This window comes from Sarcophilus harrisii, chromosome 3, assembly GCF_902635505.1.
Source record: "Sarcophilus harrisii chromosome 3, mSarHar1.11, whole genome shotgun sequence".
NCBI lineage: Eukaryota > Metazoa > Chordata > Mammalia > Dasyuromorphia > Dasyuridae > Sarcophilus > Sarcophilus harrisii.
This window is the reverse complement of record NC_045428.1, coordinates 484,274,920-484,295,385: the sequence shown is the minus strand read 5'-3', so window position 1 is coordinate 484,295,385 and position 20,466 is coordinate 484,274,920. Positions and strand designations below refer to the sequence as shown.

Sequence of the window (20,466 nt, the reverse complement as noted above, 5' to 3'; positions counted from 1 at the left end):
CAAACATTTATTTCTCCTTCCAAAATAGCCCGGTTAGTTCAGAGACCTAACTCTCTGCTTGGCTCCAAGAGATCTTGCAGCTTTGTCCTTGGCTTCTGCCTCTGCTTTCTTCAGCCTCCAGCCACCACCAAGTTGGAAGATGCAATGAATCTCTTGCCTCGAAAATAGGGCTTGTGGGTTTTCTTCCAGAGTGTCTCTGACTTCCACCCCCGTCAATGTTCCGGAAAAATTTCCCCTTAGCACTTCCTTCATATATATCATCTCCCAAAGGTTAACTCCTCCTTCTCTAGGCAGGGATTATGGGTTATCTCCCAGAGTGCTCTCTGGTCCTAAGAACTTCAAAGGAGGTGTGAATTCAGACTAAGCCAGCCCTGAATTCTCCCAAACGTTTTAACTCCATTGAGTACTTATGAGCTCTCTAAAGGTGTGAACACAATCATTGTTCTATCAGTTCCACTTAGTACCTAGTTTCAAGTTCTGGCCTCAAATATCTTCTTCTAAGATCAAATCAACTCCAATGTCTTAACACTTTGTAAAGATTCCAACAGATAATGATGATGATAATGAAGCAGATAATGATGCTACCATAACTACTACATATTTATATAACTATTTAAAGGCTTTTAGAGTGCTTTATACATAATAGCCCTAAACTTCATTTGTTGCCTTTTAATACTTGTCATAATCTGCCTCAACAAAATCATTTGTATACTTTTCATCTCACCTACAAAATATAGGGTACTTGAACAGAGAAAGTGTTCTTTCATCTTTGTTTCTCCCACAGCATCAAGCAGAGGGTTTTACATCTCACAGGCACCCAGTAAAATGTCCACTAAACTGAACTGCTAGAAACATTCCATTGATAAAAGAAAATGCCTCACAATGTGAAAAGCTGACATCAATGTGTTTTTTAATCTCAACACAAGAGTAAGTGGGAACAATAGAATTTATAAATAGCAAGTACCAACTAACTAAAAGAAAGATAAAGCTATGATTTCACAAAGTCAAAAACAAAATTTGTTTTGTACAAACAAAACTAATGTGGACAGGATTAGAAGGGAAGCAATAAACTGGAAAAACATTTTTACAGCTAAAGGTTCTGATAAAGGCGTCATCTCCAAAATATATTGAGAATTGACTAATTTATAAGAAATCAAGCCATTTTCCAACTGATAAATGGTCAAAGGACATGAACAGACAATTTTCAGATGAAGAAATTGAAACTATTTCTAGTCATATGAAAAGGTGTTCCAAATCATTATTAATCAGAAAAATGCAAATTAAGACAATTCTGAGATACTACTACATACCTCTCAGATTGGCTAGGATGACAGGAAAAGACCATGATGAATGTTGGAGGGGACGTGAGAAAACTGGGACACTGATGCATTGTTGGTGGAGTTGTGAACGAATCCAACCATTCTGGAGAACAGTTTGGAACTATGCTCAAAAAGTTATCAAAGTGTGCACACCCTTTGATCCAGCAGTGTTACCACTAGTCTTATATCCCAAGGAGATATTAAAGAGAAAGAGACCCATATGTGCAAAATGCTTGTGGCAGCCTTTTTCATAGTGGCTAGAAATTGGAAATTGAATGGATGCAAACCAGTTGGACAACAGCTGAATACATTTATGGAATATTGTTGGTTCTATAAGAAATGACTAGCAGGATGAATACAGAGAGACTTGGAGAGACTTGCATGAACTGATGCTAAGTGAAATGAGCAAAACCCAGAGATCGTTATACACTTCAACAATACTATATGAGGATCAATTCTGATGGGTGTGGCTCTCTTCAACAATGAGAGGATCCAAATCAGTTTCAATTTATCTGTAATGAACAGAACCAGCTACACCCAGAGGAAGAACACTAGGAACTGAATAGGGACCACAACATAACATTTCCACTCTTTCTGCTATTGTTTGCTTGCATTTTTGTTTTTTCTTCTCAGGTTATTTTTACTTTCTTTCTAAATCCAACCTTTCTTGTACAGCAAGATAATTGTATAACTATGTATACATATATTGCATTTAATATATACTTTAACATATTTAACATGAATGGGACTACCTGCCATCTAGGGGAGGAGGGAGAGGGAAGAAGAGAGAAAGGTAAAACAGAAGTTTTTGCAAGGGTCAATGTTGAAAAATTATCCATGCATATGTTTTCTATATAAAAAGCTATTAAAAAAAAAAAAGTAAGAAAAAAAATCACAGATCCAGACTAGTAAAACTCACTACAAACAGATTTAAGTTTTATGGCTTAATATATAGTCACATGAAAAAATATTTAAACCTTATTGATTAGAGAAATACAAATTAAAATAATTCTGAGATATTACCTCACACCTATGAGATTAGCTAAGATGAAGGAAGGATAAATGTTGCAGAGGATATAGGAAAACTGGGACACTAATACATTGTTGGTGGAGTTGTGAAATGATCTAGCTCTTTCTGGAAAGCAATTTAGAACTATGCCCACAGGACTATAGAATTGTGCATACCCTTTGATCTAGCAGTGTCACTACTAGGTCTATATATCCTAAAGAGATCATACAAGAAGGAAGAAAAAACCTATGTGAAAAAATGTTTGTAGCAGTTCTTTTTTGTGATGGCAAAGAACTGGAAACAGAGGAGACACCCATCAGTTGAGGAATGAATGAATAAGTTGAGTTATTTGAATGTAATGTAGTAGTATTATTGTATAATAAATGATGAGCAGCTTAATTTTGATGGCATTATACATTTCCTTGGTTAGAAATAAACAAACTATCCTGCTGGTAAATTGTGTGGAGTTCTCATTTTAACTTAACAGCTTCTGAATTTCCCCATCATTTTTACCAAATGAATCTTGACATTTTCAAGTATTCTGGTTGTACATCAAATCTCTGAAAAGTGCCCATTCCTCCTCTGCTCCACTAAGGCCCACCATGTATTGGCTCAGCTTTCCCTCCAAGTTAGCAACTAGCTTCATATACACAGGGGCACTCTAATCTGCTGACATTGTCTTTTTTTTAATAGTACTAAAAATAATTTTGTATTTTTTTTATTATAATAACTTTTTATTGACAGAACCCATGCCAGGATAATTTTTTTTTACAACATTATCCCTTGCCCTCACTTCTGTTCCAATTTTTCCCCTCTCTCCCTCCACCCTCTCCCCTAGATGGCAAGCAGTGCTATATATGTTGAATACGTTGCAGTATATCTTAGATATACTTAGATATACACATATGTTGATATGTGTACAGAATCAAACAGTTCTTTTGTTGCACAGGGAGAATTGGATTCAGAAGGTAAAAATAACCCAGGAAGAAAAACAAAAATGACAACAGTTTACATTCATTTCCCAGTGTTTCTTTCTTTGGGTGTAGCTGCTTCTATCCATCCTAGATCAATTGAAACTGAATTAGGTCTCTTTGTCAAAGAAATCCACTTCCATCAGAATACATCTTCATACAGTATCATTGTTGAAGTATATAATGATCTCCTGGTTCTGCTCATTTCACTTAGCATCAGTTCATATAAGTCTCTTCAAGCCACACCTAATACCATATACCAAGATATGGTCAAAATGGGTTCACGATTTAAGTACAAAGAGTGATATTATAAGCAAATTAAAAGAAAAAAGAATAGTTTACCTCAAAGATCTGTGGAGAAGAAAGAAATTTGTGATGATTATATAATCATATTATATATTACACATATAATATACACATATGTTACACATAATATAATACACATATGTTACACATATAATATATAATAGCTAATTTTTATTATATCAAGTTAAACAATTTTGTACAAACAAAATCAATGTAGACAAAATCAGAAGGAAAGCAATAAACTGGGGAAAAAAATTTACATTCAAGGGTTCTGATAAAGGCCTTATTTCTAAAATACAGAGAACTGACTCAAACTTATAAGAATTCAAGCCATTCTCCAATTGATAAATGGTCAAAGGATATGAATAGACAATTTTCATATGAAGAAATTGAAACCATTTCTAATCATATGAAAAGGTGTTCTAAATCATTGTTGATCAGAGAAATGCAAATTAAGACAAGTTTGGGTTACAACTACACACCTCTCAGATTGGCTAAGATGACAGGAAAAGATGATGACAAATGTTGGAGGGGATGAGGGAAAACTGGGACACTAATACAATAGTTAGTGGAATTGTGAACTGATCCAACCATTCTGGACAACAATTTGGAACTATGCCCAAAGGGCTATCAAAATGTGCATAGCTGTTGACCCAGCAGTGTTTCTACTGGGCTTGCATCACAAAGAGATCATAAAAAAGAGAAAAGGATCTATGTGTGCAAAAATGTCTTGTAGTGGCAAGAAACTGGAAACTGAGTGGATATCCATCAGTTGGGAATGGCTGAATATGTTGTGGTATATGAATGTTATAGAATGTTATTGTTGTATAAGAAATGATCAGCCGGATGATTTTAGAGAGGCCTGGAGAGACTTACATGAACTAATGCCAAGTGAAGTGAGCAGAACGAGATCATTATACACAGCAACAGCAAGATTATACATAGATCAATTCTGATGAACATGGTTTTTTTCAACAATGAGATGATTGAGGCCAGTTCCAATAAATGGTCTTGTGATAGAGAAAGCCATCTGCACCCAGAGACAGCATTGTGGCAACTAGGTGTGGATCCCCACACTTTTTGTTGTTATTTGTTTGCATTTTGTTTTCTTTCTCATTTTTCCTTTTTGATCTGATTTTTCTTGTGCAGCACAATAATTATGGAAATATGTATAGAAGAATTACATATGTTTAACAAAGATTACTTGCTATCTAGGGGAGGGGAATGGGGAGAAAAGAGGGAAAATTTGGAACACAAGGTTTTGCAAGAGTCAATGTTGAAAAATTATCCATGCAAATATTTTGAAAATAACAAGATTAAAAAAAAAAAGTTTGATTTCAAGGTCCTCTGAATAAGGTAGAAATAAAAATTAGTGAGTGGGATGCTCAAAAACTGCCAAGGTAGGAGGAATGATTGAGACACAGAGCAGAGAAAGAGAAACCCTTATTTAATTTTTCTTTTTAAAAAAATGAGAAAAAAAATTTGGGGGAGGAGATTGGTACATAAGTAAGAAGCATATACTATTATCTACTATTGTAGAATTCTAGTAACTCAGAAAAATTAGATACGTCATTTTTGTTCACTTAAAGACATGGTTATGTTCTCTCACATATTCTATTGATCCACCAGAAGACGTTCCATCACTGACACATTCATTGCCAAAGTCAGCCCAGTGCTTGGAAAGTTTCCAAGGAAAGTGTAGGGGGAGAGGGGTATTTGATTGACTACCAAATTGAAGGCCTACACAGCCATTGTGCTGACCTCATTGTTGTATGCCTGTGAAACCTGGACAGTATATCAGTACCATGCCAGGAAACTTCCATTTAAATTGTCTTAGGAAGATTCTTACGCTCACCTGGCAGGATAAGGTACCAACCACTGAGGTGGTTTCTTGAACTAAACTGCCGAGCATTCTAGCTCTACTGCAGAGAGCACAACTCTGACTACATTGTTCAAGTGCCAAACGTACAACTGCCAAAAAAAATTATTTTGTGGAGAACTCACACAAAGCAAGCACTCACAAGGTAGACAGAAAAAACAACACAGGGACATTCTCCAAATATCTCTTAAGAACTTTAGAAATTATCGTATGACAGGGGAGACATTGGCACAGGACTGACCTGCCCTCAGAGAAGATGCTGTGCTCTATGAAACAGAACTGAATTGGCCCTCACAATAAGCAAAATTAGAGAATCCACCCCATATGTTCATATGCACTATTTATGCCCCATCTGTGGCAGAACACTCTTAGCTCATATTGGTCTGATCAGCCACATTAGACACACTGTAACCCTACTCTAACATAGTGATATCATGGTGGTCTTCTTCAAAAACAACAAACCAACAAAGGACAACATCAAAAAAAAAAATTATATTTTACACACACACACACACACACACACACACACAAACACACCCTTAAATACCCCCTAAACTTTTTCTTCATGGAAAGCTTCTTTCATATGTCTAATGCAATCAACCAAGGTCTCTTTCTCTAAAATTTACTATTTATATTTTCTCATGTTTAAATTTTATAAGAATAAAAATGCGGCCTCAATAGCAATTAAAAATAAATTAAACAACCTTAAAGCACCATTCAAGACATATTAAAAGTAGAAGAAATAAAAATTATAAAATACACTGTAGTAAGAGTATAGGAAAATGGGTACACATTGCCAATAGCATTGTAAAAGAGTTCCAACCTTTCTAGGGAATAAAATAGGAATGTGTAACAAAAGCTACAAGTGTTTAAACACTGATTTTATAATCGGTATCAAAGCAAATATACTTCATAAGGAAACTATACAAATGGTATGTATACAGTGACTGCTATTCAGATATAGACTGGATTAGAAGACCTCAAGGTCCCTGAATACTCAGAAATTCCAAGATTCTTGGATAGCTATGTAAAAACATTCATGCTACATTACTAGAGATATGATTTAATATAAAGCTTAATTTTACATATTGTTTCTTTTAATTTTGTTTATGTTCCTGCCTCCTTTAAGAAGTCTTTTCCCAATCAGCAATAAATCTTTCATATTACCAACCCTAAGACTCATCCAATAACAAGAATTACACTGAACTGTGTGTAATTGGTTTCTTTTAGAAAAAGATGGAAGACTTTCAGGCTGCTCAGACATCTACGCTATCAAGATTTTACAAAAACAGATGTCTCATCTAATGCTAATAACTATTCCCCACAACACCCACTAAATAAAGTAACACTACAAGTCTGATTCCTTCTACTTCAAACAATGGTATAAAAAGGGCAGTTAGGCAAATGGTGATACAGCACTGTTTCATGATTTCCTGAGAAGGTTTGTAAAAGGGTTTGTTAAAGGTGATATAATTTTTTAAAATGCCAGAAATACATTTTGCTGTATATTTACTTCACAGTAAAGCCCAATTAGTTCACATTTCATTTAACTTGGAATTCATAATTATTTCAACAGGAACTCAGCTAAAATTTAGCAGTGTTTGGAAACTCCTTTTGTCACAAATTTTGCTTGGTATCTGAGACTAAGGACTAAAAAGTCAAAATTGGGGATTCATGATCTAAGGAACCTAGATTTCACAAAAAGTAGTTGGGAATTTAAAATCCATTCAAAGGATATTCAGCATTCTCATTTTTAGTTGAAATGGAGATTAGAACAATATTTTTAAAAGAATATAATCTAATCCTGAAAACTCATTTAAATTTTCTCCAACCACTGAAAATACATGAGGTAAAAACTTAAAAAACCCTTCAAATATTAATGAACAAAAATGACAGATATTTCAGTCATAAAAACAAAAACTGGAAGATAGGAGATGCCTTCAAATCCATTCCATATCAAAAGTAAAGCAAAGTCAAAATCTGAATAATTCAAGCTAATAGGGCTAGGGATAGGAAAGACATTTTGATTACCAAGGGAATGTTTAAAATACCTTTAAAAAAAATTTCGCTCTAAAATTCTATCTTTTCATTTCTAAAGCATTCTAATATCCTTTATAAGTATCCAGGTATAATACAATTAGTTTACTCATTACAAATCATTTACATCTACACATTAAAACAGAAACATTGTAGATCTCTATCAACCTACATTTTGTTAGATTGTCAATATAGTAGATTCTGAATATAGCATATTATCAATATCAATATATTTTAAATAAATTCACTTTTTATTTAGACTTTTCACCAAATCTAATGGCATTTCCTTGATTTAAGCCAAATTACTTAATATTGTTGAGTTCCAAGAACCTTAGCAATGTGCCCTGGGCTAAAGCAAGTTTCTATTCTGATGAAGAAAAAGAAAGAAAAGAGAGAAAGGAAAGGAAGGTGGATCTTTACTCTGATTCATCTGTAATGAACTTATGGAATTCCAATCTACTCCATTAAAGACTAAAAAAAGAAAAAATGGAAAATTATACTCACATAGATACTTATCAGGCTCTCTGATAAAAAGTTTAAAGGCAGAAAAAAGTTAAAATGCTTTTTAAATATTTACTTCTCTCCAAATAAGACTGATAACCAATTCTTAGCTATAATGATGTCCAATAGCTCTTAAGATATCATGGGATTTAAGAGGTAGGAGAGACCTTAGAGAATAGCAAGTCGTACAACACAATGCCAAACTAGTGATTACCTAGTATTTAGCTTCTTCCACATAATTTAGGTTTTTAGCTGGGGGTTTTTTTGAAGATATTCAGCAAAGTAGAAAGAATAGCAAGTTGTTTTTCATTTTCTAAAATAATAAACAGCAACAAAGAACTGGGCTGAATACCCACCTGGCTGTTCTGCCTGCTCTATGGATATAGGTGCTGGCATCTTCTGGACAGTCAAACTGAAGGACCCAATTCACAGCTGGAAAATCTGTATAAGAATAAATGTCAAGTTTTTTAAAATCACTTTTAAAATTGGTCCCTTAAGATTATTTTTATTTTAATAATGTAACTGCTGATGAGGACTGTGAGTCACATCATCCAAATGATGGGTATCATTTGCAAACAAGATAGAAAAATAAAAAATTCATTCCAAACACCAGTAGATACAAAGTTTTCCCTTTTGTTGATGTAAACTAAACATTAATGTTACCTTTAATTCCTAAAAACAGTGCTTTGAATAGAAAATAATTTCATATGACATACACAGATATCATATAAATAATAAAATTCTGATATTTAGTATTTAAAATGAACAAGATGTTACCTACTTCTCAGAGAAACATAATGAGCAATAAGGTAAGGTTCTGAATTTGCATACAGTTCCACCAGTTAACAATCTACCCTCAGATTTTGCCTCACCTTTCTGCAACTAAGATTAACTAATTCAAAGAGTATATTTCTGGCTAAGGTAATTGGTGTGAGTGACTTGCCCAGGATCACACAGGTAGGAAGTGTTAAGGATCTCAGGCCAAATTTGAACTCAGTCCTGACATCAGGGCTGACAATCTATATACTGTGCACCTAGCTACCCCTCTACACCAACTAGCTGCCCCTCATTCCATTATCTTTTGTCAAAAAACCCCAACTGGGATCAAAAGGAATTGGATGTGACTGAAAAACAACTGAACAATAGTACTAACCATATATCTGGATCTGGAATAAGGCTAAGATCTTAGTAATGAATATAGCCCTCTAAGAAAGAAAAATAGTTGCAACAAAGTGCATGCAGTAGAACCCATATGCTTTATTCCAAGGAGAGGATGTAACTCAAAACCTTCTCTTTACTTGACTCTTACAGTCTACTATCTTGTTACGTAAGTTCTAACCATAAGAGATTAGAATGTCTCAGAAGGCAACACACTAATATTGACAACTGAAACACTGTCAGAGAAAACAAAAACAATTATAAAAAGCAAATAGCATAGTAGTATAAAAGTCCTATATACTTTAATGATGATGCTAACAAAGTTTTTGCTACACAGCCCCAAGTACATGTATGCATTATTTTACCATGCAATAATAGATGCTTATTATAACTATCTACGGTCATCTAAAAAACAGGTTAAATAAACACTTTATAAACCATATAAATGTCAATTAGTACACAGAGGCAATGTGGGAGAATGAAGACAACTCTGGACTAATAAGATCTCTGCCACAAACTCATTATATGACTTCATACAAATCTCATTCAATCATAATGCTTTCATAAAATGAGAAAAAGTTAATTAAACCAAGGATTAGCAAACTACGAGTTAGATTTGGCCTTCAGTTTGCTGTAGTTTTCTGTCCCCTTGGTTAAGTTAAATTATCAGGTCAATAATTAGGATCTAACACTCTAGGATTAGTACTGCATAGCACTAGAAAAAGCAAAACACTTGAAAAGAAGTACAAAAAATATAGCAGATAAGATGTTTTTGCTCATGTTCTCTCTCCTGTAAAATCAGAGGATAGAAAAGTTATTCGAGTTCAGTTCCCTGCTCATTTGAATTTTGACTAATTCTTTATAAGGATAACTCTTTATAAATAAACAATGAACACTGTCATTCATTACGATCATAGGCAGCATTCCAACATGAAAGTTACCTACCTAGCCCCCTTGCTGCAATGTCAGTAGCAAAAAGAACTGCAGCTTTCTTGCGGACGAATTCATTATAGACTTCCATTCTTCTCATTTGCTGCTGTTTGCCATGGAGAGCAAGGATAGAAATACCTGGCCGTAACCTGCAGAACACTCGGAACAGATACTGAACCTATGAATGGATGAAAGAGTAAATTTGGCATTTTGGGAAAGCAACTATAAAGTAGGATTAGGAGTAATAAACATTTGGAATCCTACTTATTGACTCTATCACCAATTTCATTATCACTAAAACTTCAAACTCAGCAACTTAAACAGAAATCAGTAAAACTAACAATGAAAATTTTAAAACGGCCTCTTCCCATTTTACCTGAATTTTCCAGCTACATAAACATAGTAAAAATGAACAAAGAAACTTTTTAAAACTTTTCCAGAGATCATCTCCTAAAAAGAATTTTAAAAGAAAAACATAAAAGATTAAAAATTTTTTTTAAAAATCAGAAGTGTCAATAACTATGACTTTGACAGTGAAACACTGAAAAAAAAAACTAATGCAGGTCCTAAAAACCCAAATGTATTTATACGTTAAAATTCTTATGAGGAGGCACTGCAGGAACCCTAAATATCAGATCTGGATCAAGCAGATCTCTCTTCTTGGAAATTTCAGTTTTTTTGCCCACTATCTCACAAGCATCCAACATTACAAGGAGAGCTAGATACTCTCTACTATCGTTTAGAAGACAAATGCCTCAATTTAGGTCACACATAGAAACAAAAGTAGAATTAATTCTTTAGAATGCCTCACTTACAATTTAAAGGTAACTGTTATATATCAACATTCACAAGAGCATTTGTATGATGCTTATATCCCCTCAGGGTCATTTTTTCCCCATAATGCTTCAGTAGTCAAAATCTACTAAGTCCAAATTAACCCATAAGACTTGGGGTTAGTGAAGAAAAACATGGAGTAATATGTGACTCAGCAAATAAGTATAACTAATATTTTGTAAGTTTCTTAAAAAACTTTCACATTTATTACTCAATTTACAGCACGGTATACTAGAAAGAACAGTGACAAATCAGAAAATCTTGAAGGATACCAGGCTATCCTATGAAACTTACTAGTTATGTGATCTCGAGTTATTTTTTTTCTCTAAGTTGTAAAACAAAGAAAGGGACTATATTAGGTAAACTGAGTTCTTCCAAATGGACAACTCCCACTAACATATAATTATCCCAGTTTACTAAAAAGGTAACTGAGTCAAAATCTCTATAACAGCATCCACAATTGGCTCTTCAAGTATAGGAAAAAAAAAAAACTGACATAGCAGAGGATATAAAAGGAGAAAGTACCTCTTTACAACTGGCAAAGAACACAATACTCTTCTTTTTCAGATGGCTCCTCAAGAAGGAATAAAGCACACTGATTTTTTGGTGCAGCTCACAAACCACATAGTTCTGGTCCAAAGTGGCTGGAGTACTAGATGAAAGTAAGGAAAGAAATTCCATTTAACAACTCCCATAGGAATAATTATAAAAATAGAGACCTAAGGAACAATCTTTATTTCACTGAAATGATACTTATTATTTCAGATACATCTTCAGATAAATGATACTTATCATTTAAGATACATCTTAAAACATAATCCCTTTTTTTTATTTTAAATTTTAGTTGTTTTTAATCTCTGAAACAACACATACTTCAAGAATTTATATGTAAACACAGATATATAGATAGATAGATATCAAATATCTATAATAGAACAAAATCCTGAAAAATGTAAGTCTCTTTGTTTCTCACCTTAGGTCTCTTAAAAAAAATTATTTTTCCCAAGTAATACTATATTCAGAAAACACCTAGAATGCCTCTTTCTTCTCTGGAAGGGGAACAATTCTTTAAAGCCTAAATTATAAATGTAAATAAACTAGACTGATAAAAACAAACTGTTTTCAATTTAAAAGTGATGTTCAAAACCCCTTTCATTCACAACTATTAAAGTTTTTCAAGAAATCATTGATAGAACTATTTGTAATTATGACAATATGAAAGGAAGCCTGCTGATACATTCTTTCATTACAGGCTCTTTGATGCTGTCTTAAATTACTTTAAAAATATAGAATGAACAGAAAATGTCTACAATGTTTCCCTTAAAAGGTTCTTAAATACAAATTTTGCATACTGTATTAGCTGACTGTTCATAATGAATTATTTAAAGAAAGAAAATTAGTATTGACATCCAACATAATCTCCCCAGCATCTATTTATTCAAGCTACTGCTAGTGAGCAGATTTAAGATCATAATGTGCTAAAAGTCATTATTGTAACCAGCAGTTCTGGTGGCTATCATACAGAAGTTTCTACCTAGTAAAACTTTCTTGGAAACAAGAAGCCATATAAGTAATGAAACACCTTGTATGCTCGTATCATTTCTGGAATATTTTACACAATTATTACTGTTTCAGGTACAGGTACTGCCTGTACCCAATTCCCCATTTTTAAGATGACAAGTTTCATATAAACAATTAAAATTCAACAATAATACCAAAATCTTCCATATTTCAACCATCTTCCAAATTAAAGCTTCATGAGAACTTTAATAATCAATCAACGTTAAGCATTTATTAAGCATATGTTAGCAGTTTGGATATAGAAACAAGTAAAAAGGGAGATTGATGACAATTTCCCCTTTTCTCTCTTCAACTACCATCTGTTAGAAACACAAATGAGTTTTTTAAAAAGATCAAGGAAGCAGCAGCAAGAAGGAGGTAAGGTAAAGAGCACAGGTGATCACTCATAAAAATTAAAGTAATTGAACTGAAAATACCAAAGGTTTTCTTCTAAAACAGTATGACAAAACACTTTGTGTTTTAGGCAATTAAGGTAGAAAAAAACCTCAGATCTTGGAATATTAAGGACATTAAAGTACATTAAGGAAACATTAATGAGAGGAAGTTATGTCAAGGCACCACCTGGAGGTAGGAAAGATAAAGATCCAGCTCCTTCTAAGTAAGCTGTCAACAGGCAGGGAATAGAGTGGGAGTAGGCCAAGGAGTCTGAGAAATGGGTCCTTTAGATTTTAATTAGTTATTCCTGCCTAACTAGGTGCCAAGCTTCATTGGTTCTAATGAAGGAAATGTTATCTACAACACTGCCAGCATACCCTAAATTACTTACTAAATTTCAGTAACATGAGGCAAAATCCCAGAAATTTGTTTCTTCTAACAAAAAGGGAGGAAGTCTGTTCACTAATTGGAAAAAATAATTTCTGATCATCTTCTAAAGAACAAGAGTATGAACCACTTTTGCAAAGCCCAAGATTCAATACCAAAAGGTCAAGTTGGACCTAAAGGCAATAGAAGTACATTGATATTCCTGAGGTAAATTACTCATTTCTAAGATCAGGCCTTTAGAGGTCTGTTCATTGAGAACACTTCCAATCTGAACTGAACTAAAGGGTATAAGAGATACCTGTAAGAGTGATGTTGGAAGAAAAAAAGATAACAGTGCTCTCTTTAGGATCTCTGAGTGAACCCAAAACCCACAGGTATGAACTAAAATAAAAAAACTTATGAAGCAAATGAAAAAGTTTCTAATAGGTCAGAATCCTCAGGGTTGTGAAGCTTTGTGGGATGCTCAGGAGCTGTAAGATGGTGCTCACAAAATTTTTAAAGTAATTTTTATAGGCACCACTTTCAGCAAAACTTCCACAGAAGTCTAGAAATTACAGATTTTAAATGACTTTTTAAAATGTCTGTTATTGAAAAAAACAAATAATACAAAGTACATATTAAGAAAATACATTTTCAAATCAACTTTATTCCAACTAGAGTATGATTGCAATCAAATAGATGTTTTATATAAAGATCAGATTATGAACCATCTATCTAATACCTATCTTATAAGAAATATGAATCCTCTCAAAATGAGTGTTACTTTTTAGTATATAGCATTTTTCCTTTTCAGAAAGAATTCATTTTGGAACAGGGGTTTATATTCAAGAGGGTCCTAGAATCAATACAATAAATGGTAACAATATTAATTTATCCAGTAATTTTTTCAACAAACATTTATTAAAATCCAATTGTTTTATACATTATTCTAAATCCTTAGGACACACAGAAAAATTTAAAAGCCTATCAACAAGGAGCTTACTTTAGTGAAAGGACAAGATAGACTTCTGTAAAATACTTCACATTATCATCCCTCACTGTTTGGGGGGGAGGGGAGGGCGGGGAGAGGGAAGGGATTATTTCAGCTTGTTATAGTTTCACTTACAAATCCTCAAAAGTTTTGCATTTAAATTCACTGTGCTTTGTTTTTTATTTGCAATATTGTGGGAATCCCAGAATTAGTTTTTCTAAATATGGTAATAGTATGAATACCACTGGAAACAAGATCAAAACTGGACTACTCTAAGCATGTCTTTACTGTATTGAGGATTTGATACTTGTACTAATTTTTTCAATGTTTCACTGTCAAAGTCACAGTTACTGACACTTGATTTCTTATTAATTCAACCTTTTCATTCAATTCAATTTGTGATCTGATGATAAATTTGTGATCTCTCTAATTATCAGTACCCATTCAATCAATAAACATTTATTAAGCACCTACTATGTACCAGGCACTATCCTAAATGTTGAGGATACAAAAAGAAGCCAAAGACAGTCATGAAAAATTTTTTCTGATCGTACAGATCATATGTCCCACCATCACTTCCTGACCTTGTAAAATTCTTATCCCTGTTTTCCAAAAAGTATCTAACCAGAATGAAGAGCTTCCCCTCAGGTTTTTTTTTTTTTTTTTTTAATATTCCTGAGAAAAGGGTGCAGCACTCTGATGTCTTTATCTGTTAAGCTTTGTTCCAGCTACGTGGCACCTCCTTTTCCAAACATAATATTACTGAAGGGACAGAGGAATCACCTAACAATTGGTTGGTCTCTTTTTTCTTTCCACTCCACCCATGGCATCCTAATCATAGACAAATAACTATAATAATGCATGACTGAGTGTTAAAAAGTACTTAAAATTGTCTTTTACTAATTTTGATAGGGTCAAGAACAGTATTTTATTCATGTACCAAGCTTATACACATAAATTAATACAACAAACACTTATTAAGCACTTAATGTATACAAGGCATTAAGGTCTGTATCATTTTACCCAAACACTCAAACAATTCTTTCATTGTTGCCATTTTCCCTTGTCCCTCACATTTTACAATACTTTACCCATTCATCTCTTTTTCTCTATTCCCCATATCATCCATCTCTTACAATTATCATTCACCTGGATCAGAACCTCCTCCTTCAATATTCTTTTTCCTATCAATTCTCCATAGAACTAACAAGATTTGATTTATGTAAAAAAAGACAATCATATCATTCCTCTACTAAAAGTCTTTTAATGGTTCCTACCTATTAAATAAACTTCTAGCTCCTTGGCTTGCCATCCAAGGCATTCCACAATTTGACAATGAAGATATTTATCATAATCAAGAGGAATTGTTTTTGGTTTAAAATTATAGATTTTATAGATCGTAGATGTTCATCAAAAAGAACGTTAAGAGAACATGCTCTCTTCAGCACAGAGGACAGAACTAAAAGTAAGAGTAAGAAGTTAAAGAGGGGGCATATTTATGTTTGGTGCAAAGAAAACTTTTCTAAAATTTAGAGAAATATTCAATAAGTAAAATGGACTGTCTCAAGAGATATTAACTCTCCCATCATTGGAGGCCTTCATGTAAAGGCTCAATGATGAATCAATAAGGATGCTATAAAGTGGATATAGTCTAAATTCCAAGCAAACTGCTCAATATCCCATGCATAACCTGTTTTACTCTATTTCACATCAATATTCTGCTCACACTGTTCCCTAAACACAAAAAGCACTTTGTCTCAACTTCAACTTCTTAAAATCCTATAAATCCTATATATCTTTTCAGAATCAATATAGAGACCATATCTATGAAATCTTTACTAGTCTTTCCTTTCCATTCAAATAAGTAATAATCCTTCTCCACTCAGACAACACATAACTCCTTGTTTATACTTCTTTTGTGCACTTATATTGTAGAGAAGTATTTATATGTCATACTTGCTATAACAGGAAACTCCATGAAGGCAGAGAGCATATCTCTTAACATTCATATATTTCCAAGGATCTTGCACTGTAAGATACTTTAGAATTTCTTTAAATTAAAGGTGATGTGATGGACTCAGTTCTTTTCAACAATGAGGTAATTCAGGTCAATTCCAACAGACTTATGATGGGGAGAGCTATCTGCATCCAAAAAGAGGACTATGGGGATAGAATATGGATCGAAAACTATCTACATATATTTTAAAAATCAAAAATTATTATCAAAAATTTTTTTAAAAATCAAAATTGGGCTCTCTTATTCACTAGCTATGTTAGTAAACCTCTATTACCCCGTTTTCTCATTATTAATAATAACCTTCTCCACAACATTACTATATAGCTAGAAAGAATATATCCATACAGAATTTTAAAGCTTCATTAATAAAAAAAAAAGGCACTAATTACTAGCAAATTCATGGCTAAATTTAACAAATGTTAAGAAACCAATAAGAAAAAAAGGTCACAAAAATTAAGAAACCTGAAAGAGCTATCTTCTGCTCTAAATTTCATTGTTATAGACTCAACATTGATATGAGTAAAAAAAAAAAAAAAAAAACACCTCATACTTTAATTTGGAAGCAACTAAAAAAAATTTTTTTTAACTTCTTTTTCCCTTTGGTTGTTGTTCACTCATTTTCAGTCATGTCTGACTTTTTGTGACTCCACTTGGAGTTTCCTTAGCACATATACTAAAGTGGTTTACCACTCTCTTCTCCAACTCATTTTACAGATGAGGAAATTCAGGAAAACAAGATTAAGTGACTTGCCTAGGATCACACAGCTAATAAGTATCCTGAGGCTGGATTTGAATTCATGAAAATGAATCTTTCTGGTTCCAGGTCTGGCATTCTATCTACTATGCTACCTAGCTGCCCAGTTATTCCCTTAAACAGTGTAAATATATTGTGTACCAAGTGATACGTTGTCCAAAGCACTATGATTCTAGAATAAGAAGCATTTCTCCAAGTCCAAATTCTAGTTTTCCAAGAAAAATTGAAATGAAAAGGTTTTCCCACCATCTTAGAAGACATTCAGTTTCATAGATCAGGACTTCTTTTTTATTTATTTAATCCGAATTAGTTAATATTTTCCCCCTTTATACTTAAAACAAATTTTTTTTACAGTTTTAAAATTTGAGTCATCAAGTTCTCTGCTTTATTCCCACTCATGCTTAACAAACCACATGTGAAGTTATATAAAACATTCCCATAAAAGTAGTCATGGGGGGAAAAAAAACAGATCTCACACCCTAATGAAAATAAAAACACACAAGAAAAAAAGATAGAGAAAGAGAGAATGCTTCAATGTGTATTCAGAAATAATCCGTTCCTTCTCTGGGTATAGATAGGATTTTTCATCAGAATTCCTTGAGAGTGTCATGGATGACTGTACTACTGAGAATAACAAAATCATTTATAGCTGGTCATCCCAAAACATTTATTATTTTGTATATAGTACATTTCATTTTGCTTGAGTTCATGGAAGAAGGTTTTTTAAGAAGAAGGTTTTTTCTTTTTTCTGAGGGCATCCTTCGTCATTTTCCATAAAACAATATTCCCTCACAAACACATACCACAATTTATTAAGCCATTTCCCCAATTGATGGGCATCCTCTCTATTTCCATTTTTTTTTTTTTTTTTTTTGCCCTGAGAAGAGAGCTTCTATGAATATTGTTTTGTACATATAGCTCATTCTCCATTCCTCCCCCCCCTCCCAAATCTCTTTTGGTACTCATGCCTAGTAGCAGTGTTGTTAGGTCAAAGGATATGCATGCATTTATAGTCCTTTGGGCACAGTAGATCAAAGTTTGTTAAACTTAACTACCCCTTTTTGTCCAAGAAATTTTTAAGCAACCTCCAAAGATACAAATCAAGCATTTACTGATAATGAATCATATTCTCACAACCTTTTCAGGGGTCATGACCCATAATTTAAGAATTTTTGTCATAAATAATACTATTAGACAATTCAACTTTTCAGTTTTTCCTAGAATCAAAAATACCTTTAAAAAAATTAGTTTTTGTCTCCTGATGCCTTAAGGAGGCACTAAGATGCACTATAAATGAAGCTGAATTTGGAGTTTGAAGGCAGGAATAAAAATTACTTCTTTATGGCTTTCACTAAGTCAGTTAGCTCATCTAGGCCTCAATTTCCTCATCTATAAAGTGACAGAGTTGTATCTCATTGCCTGATACAAAGCATATGCTTAATAAATGCATCTTTCCTCCAAAAATTCATTCATTTATTATTCATTCCAGCTCTATGATCCAACTATTTTTTTTTTATCACATATCAATAGATTTTCTACTCTCCTAAAGCATAAGCACAAATACAACCCAAATCCAGATTTTCACACACTTGTGTGTTCACAAGAAGAACATGGAGAATTCAATTCAAAGATGCCTTATAAGAAAAGATGCTATTTAACCATTCATGCAGTTTTATATTCAATGGTTTTCTCTAAACCTGAATGATTTCTATCACTATACTACACTTTGGCCTTCTAAAAGAAACAAAGAAAACAAAACCAGAAAAACTAATTTCCACCTATACGGAAAAAAAGACTGGGCCTGGCTCTGTTCAGGGCACTCCTAAATGAGAAACTTCGATGATCAATGAAGATTTGCATTTTTATAATCAAAGAACTTCTTAGAGCACTGATAGGTTAATAGGCAGTTCTATATCAGAAGCAGAACTTGAATCCAGGTCTTCCTGGCCCCAAAGCCACTCTTTCCATTGAGCCACAGTGACACTCCGAGAAAACAACCTTAAAAAAAATACAGGGGGCAGCTAGATGGCACAACAGATATAGCACCAGCCCTAGAGTCCGGAGGACCCAAGTTAAATCTGTTCTCAGTCATTTAATATTTACTAAATGTGTGACCCTGGGCAATTGCTTCTCAAAAAAACAGGAGAAAGAAAAACCCAATTACCTAGTTGAGAGAAAAAGAGATGCCCCTGAGATAATCATTATCAGAAATTATAGAAATTACTTACCTATATTTTGCCTTTTCATGGACCCAAACATATTCAGGATCCTTCAAGCTCAGACGTGCAAGATCTTTCACAGACTTGGTCTGTGTTGCTGAGAAAAGCAAAGTCTGGCGTTTTTTGGGAAGGTTTTCTATAATAGCATTCATTGTATCAGCAAAGCCCATGTCCAAGATTCGGTCAGCTTCATCAAGTACTAAAAAGATAAAATGAAAGATATCACCCAAGCAGAAAAGTAATATAAAATTTCTAATTTGATTTTTTGAAATGTTTTAATTCTTGTTTAATTTCTTGCATTCTTTTGGTAAAAATATATAAATAAATGGACTCCTTTCACATAACAAATCAATTATATTGTTTATGATGGAAAGTCTAAATGATTCCTGAGTTTTGTATACATTCACAAAACAATAATTTAGAAACTCATTTTAAAGCTTTATTTTAATACATCAAACATAAATATTTCTACATTTACAAATTTGAAAAAATTTGCAGAGTCTTAAATTTTAGACTTACCCAACATTTGGAGATTGGTTGCATGAAAATAAGTTGTTTCATCCATATGTTGAAGAAGCCGTCCTGGTGTGCATATAAGTATATTTATTTGGTTGATCCTCTCAGATTCATGTCTCAGATCCTGAAAATAGTAACACATACAAGTTATTCAAAGATATCTTGTGTTTCACAGTACAAAACAGTCAACAAGTAGCATTTTATCATCATAATCTGGATGCTTTGAAAACAAAAACACTTTCTCCTCTCTATGAACAGAACCAAGAAGACAAATTATATGGCAATAACTATACTATAAAGACAAAAACCTAAGAACTCTAATCTTATGTAGTGTTCAACAATGATTTTAGGGAAGAGAGAGGAGACAGACCCAAGATGCAGAAAGAAACATTGTTAGACATATCAATGTAGGTTTTTAGTTTTGGTTGAGTTTATGGCTTTTGTTTTGCACTAAAGATAGAAGAAAAATAAACAAATACTTATTAACTGGAAAAAAAATTACTCTATTTCTGCAGTTTTCTCACATACTTTGTTTGAATAAGCAGTAATCTCTTAATGTATACCTAGAGCAGCAGTGTCAAACTCAAATAGAAAAAGATCACCATGGGCAGTGTGTTAACTTAGAAAAAGCACAAATTAATATTATCTATGATGTCTTATACTTTTATTTATTTTGTTAAACATTTCCCAATTAAATTTTAAT

At 33.2% G+C, this 20,466-nt stretch overlaps 1 protein-coding gene across 2 annotated transcripts in view; it reads right to left on the bottom strand.

The window, feature by feature from the left end:
- The window catches only part of DDX10 (DEAD-box helicase 10), a 250,108-nt gene that overhangs the window by 210,697 nt on the left and 18,945 nt on the right, over positions 1-20,466 (bottom strand). For both annotated transcript variants that reach the window (XM_031961101.1, XM_031961102.1), the window contains exons 5-9: positions 19,767-19,887; positions 19,257-19,446; positions 11,470-11,596; positions 10,126-10,288; positions 8,379-8,463 (exon numbers count right to left, since the gene is read on the bottom strand). In XM_031961101.1, coding sequence (XP_031816961.1) covers positions 8,379-8,463; positions 10,126-10,288; positions 11,470-11,596; positions 19,257-19,446; positions 19,767-19,887 — 686 coding nt within the window. The remainder of the gene's footprint in view (positions 1-8,378; positions 8,464-10,125; positions 10,289-11,469; positions 11,597-19,256; positions 19,447-19,766; positions 19,888-20,466) is intronic.